This window comes from Amaranthus tricolor, chromosome 6, assembly GCF_026212465.1.
Source record: "Amaranthus tricolor cultivar Red isolate AtriRed21 chromosome 6, ASM2621246v1, whole genome shotgun sequence".
Classification (NCBI taxonomy): Eukaryota; Viridiplantae; Streptophyta; class Magnoliopsida; order Caryophyllales; family Amaranthaceae; genus Amaranthus; species Amaranthus tricolor.
In genome coordinates this window covers 24835474-24838417 of record NC_080052.1, presented here as the reverse complement: position 1 = coordinate 24838417, position 2944 = coordinate 24835474, and the positions used below count along the sequence as shown (strand labels likewise).

General features: G+C 34.6%; 1 protein-coding gene across 1 annotated transcript; it reads left to right on the top strand.

The window, feature by feature from the left end:
* On the top strand, positions 1-2541 carry LOC130816119 (40S ribosomal protein S19-1-like). Its single transcript, XM_057682752.1, has 4 exons — positions 1-235; positions 712-802; positions 916-1099; positions 2292-2541. Exons 1-4 carry the CDS (start codon positions 143-145, stop codon positions 2365-2367), a joined length of 444 nt encoding a protein of 147 aa, XP_057538735.1. The 5' UTR covers positions 1-142; the 3' UTR covers positions 2368-2541.
* The last annotated feature ends 403 nt before the right edge of the window (positions 2542-2944 follow it).

Below are 2944 nucleotides of genomic sequence, written 5' to 3'. Positions count from 1 at the left end.
AAAAAAAAGAAAAGAAAAAGGATGCCAATATAAATTAAAAACCCTAACTATAGAGAAGATCCTCATTCATCAGTTTTGAGAGCGCCGAGTTAAAGATATCTAGAGAGGTAAGAGAAGTGTGCTCTCCGCCAGAAAACCAACAATGGATGCTCATCAACCTTCTAGAACTGTTAAAGATGTTTCTCCGCACGATTTCGTCAAAGCCTATGCCGCTCACCTCAAGCGATCTGGCAAGGTTAATATATAATTACTTCAATTCTTCGTTTATCTTGAATTTTTGAATCGTTGATTGTTTATTTTTCTTATCATTCAATTGGATGTGTAATGTGCTTTCTTACTGTAATGGACTTAGGAATGGTGATTTATTGTTTTTTTAGATGATTATTTGATTGTATAGATTGAGTCCTTCGTTGAGTTTGGGAATTGCTAAAGCGTGAAATTTGGTGTAGCCACTTATAAAACACAGAAGAAGTATATGCAAATAAGTATGAATTAGGGTAACTTAGAAAACACAGTTTACATTAAACAATTTCCATGCGATTTGACCGGGTTAATTTGGTTTGATATTTGCAGCTAAGAGAGTTTTGTTTAATGAACTTTTCTGTATGGATGTTTTTGACCAAAATTGGCTAGTTTATTTGAAATCGGCGATTTTTTAATTTAGGATATTAATTGAGTATAATGATCTCAATTTTTGTGTTCATTGGACAGATTGAGCTTCCCCCATGGACTGACATTGTAAAAACTGGTGTGCTTAAGGAGCTTGCTCCCTATGATGCTGATTGGTACTATATTAGGGCTGGTAAGACTTGCTTCATGTCCTCAACTCATTGTTATCTTAGGGTATTTAATGATAATTTTGTTTCTCTGTTGAATTATCAAATTGAATGTTACTTTCTTGTGATCAAATGTTAGCATCAATGGCAAGGAAGATCTACCTAAGGGGTGGACTTGGTGTTGGTGCTTTCCGTAGAATTTATGGTGGAAGCAAGAGAAATGGAAGCCGCCCACGTCATTTTGGCAAGAGCAGTGGTGCTGTTGCAAGACACATTCTTCAACAGTTGGAGCAAATGAAAATTGTTGAAATCAATCCAAGAGGGTGAGTTGTTTTAATTAAATTTCATTGTGCTATATTATTGATGGTCATCTGCTAACTAGAAAATGTGAGTCATCTAATTATTATCAGAATGCCTCAAAGACTTTAAATTCTCCTATACAATATGTTACAATTTGGAAGAGTAGTTTCAATTCAAGATTGCAAGAACGTAGATGTTTTGAAGGTTTTCTTGTCATGTGGATATACATCTGGTTTGTGTATTAGATGATATGCACTGCTTTTCCATATAGGGAAAATAAAGTAGCAGTTGAGTTAGAAACGCACTTGAACCTGTTTGGATAAACATTTAGGAGATAAAGGAAAGGGAGGAAGGGTTAAGGGAGGCAGGGGAAAGTAAGGGGAGGAAATTATGAGGGAATCCCCCTTGTTTTTTTAGAAGGGAAGGGAAAGGTTTTGTCAACATTCACTCTTGGGGAGGTTTTTTTATGAACAAATTTAAGAGAATTAATCCCTTCAAAGCTCACCCTTGCAAGTCTCTCCCCTTCAAACTCGATATTCATATAAAGGAAAACAATTCCCTCCAAATCCCTCCCTTCATTGCCCTCCAAATCCTTCAATTCTAAGATAGTGTTGGCTAAATTAGGGGTGAATTTAGTTCTAGTTCTTGTACTTCCAAATGGTAGTTTGTCTCAGCCACTTGGTAAAACCTATCAAATCTCATAGTAGCCAACCTCAATTTTTTAGGATTGATTCTTTGGCATTAATTGCTTTCAAATGTAGAGTTTAGTCCTCAAAGTTTAGCCAATAAAGTCAACATTAAAAGGAATATCTCCATCTTGCTTTACCTTGCACACACAGTTGAAGACAGTAATTGAAAGAACGATTGTTAAATAGTATTACCAATAAAGTCAACATTAAAAGGAATATCTCCATCTTCCTTTACCTTGCACACACAGCTGAAGACAGTAATTGAAAGAACGATTGTTAAATAGTATTTATGTCATTGACACTTTTTATATTTTCGTTAAATCAGCTTTTGCGTCTGTAGAGGAACTTCAATTATCCTTTTTGAACTTTGTTAGAAATTTGTGTTATCTTAAGAAATTATTGAAGGCAGTATTTTTGAGTTTGATGAATGAAGTTTAGGGATCAAATGTACTCTTAATCCTGTAGCTGCCTCGTATTATAAATTTTTATTGATCTAATTAGATATTTTGTCTTAAATTTGATTCAGTGGGAGGAAAATCACATCCAATGGACAGAGGGATCTTGACCAAGTTGCTGGACACATCAATGTTGCTCCTCTCTAAAATGTATTGCACAATTACTATTTGAGATTGGTGATTAAGTTAAATTTAGGTTTTGTTTTAGTTGATTAAGAAAGGAGGTGGACAAAGTAATGTATTAAACAATTTTGTTTTACCAATGGATGGATCAAGTCTTTGTTTTTGGTTAGAACATGTCCAAATGGCTCTTGTGAGTGACTTTCTTTCGTAACTTTCTTCATCGACTCTATCTTATTCAAATTTTATTGCAGCTGCATCCTTGTATGTCTAGTTCAATCAAGAGTCGTGAAAGTTTAACGTTTTGGACTGGTTTGTACTTTGGAATGTCGAAGACTTAAAATTATGTTTTTTTTCCTTGTATTCGGCAAGTTCAGTCATGGAGGCTAGCTTATATATAGCCCATAAACCTTTTAGTATGGTTGAGGAGTGAAAGCTAGGCCAATAACTATCCAAGTTTTATTCCTTGGTAAGTTGAATCATTCATAATTTTGCTGTCCATTTAGAGGAAGCCTAGCATGGAATGAGTCATATTCCATTTAGAGTCTTTATTTGACCTAAGAAGCACATTAGGATTTGATTTCTTCATGTATGGTTTTATTCT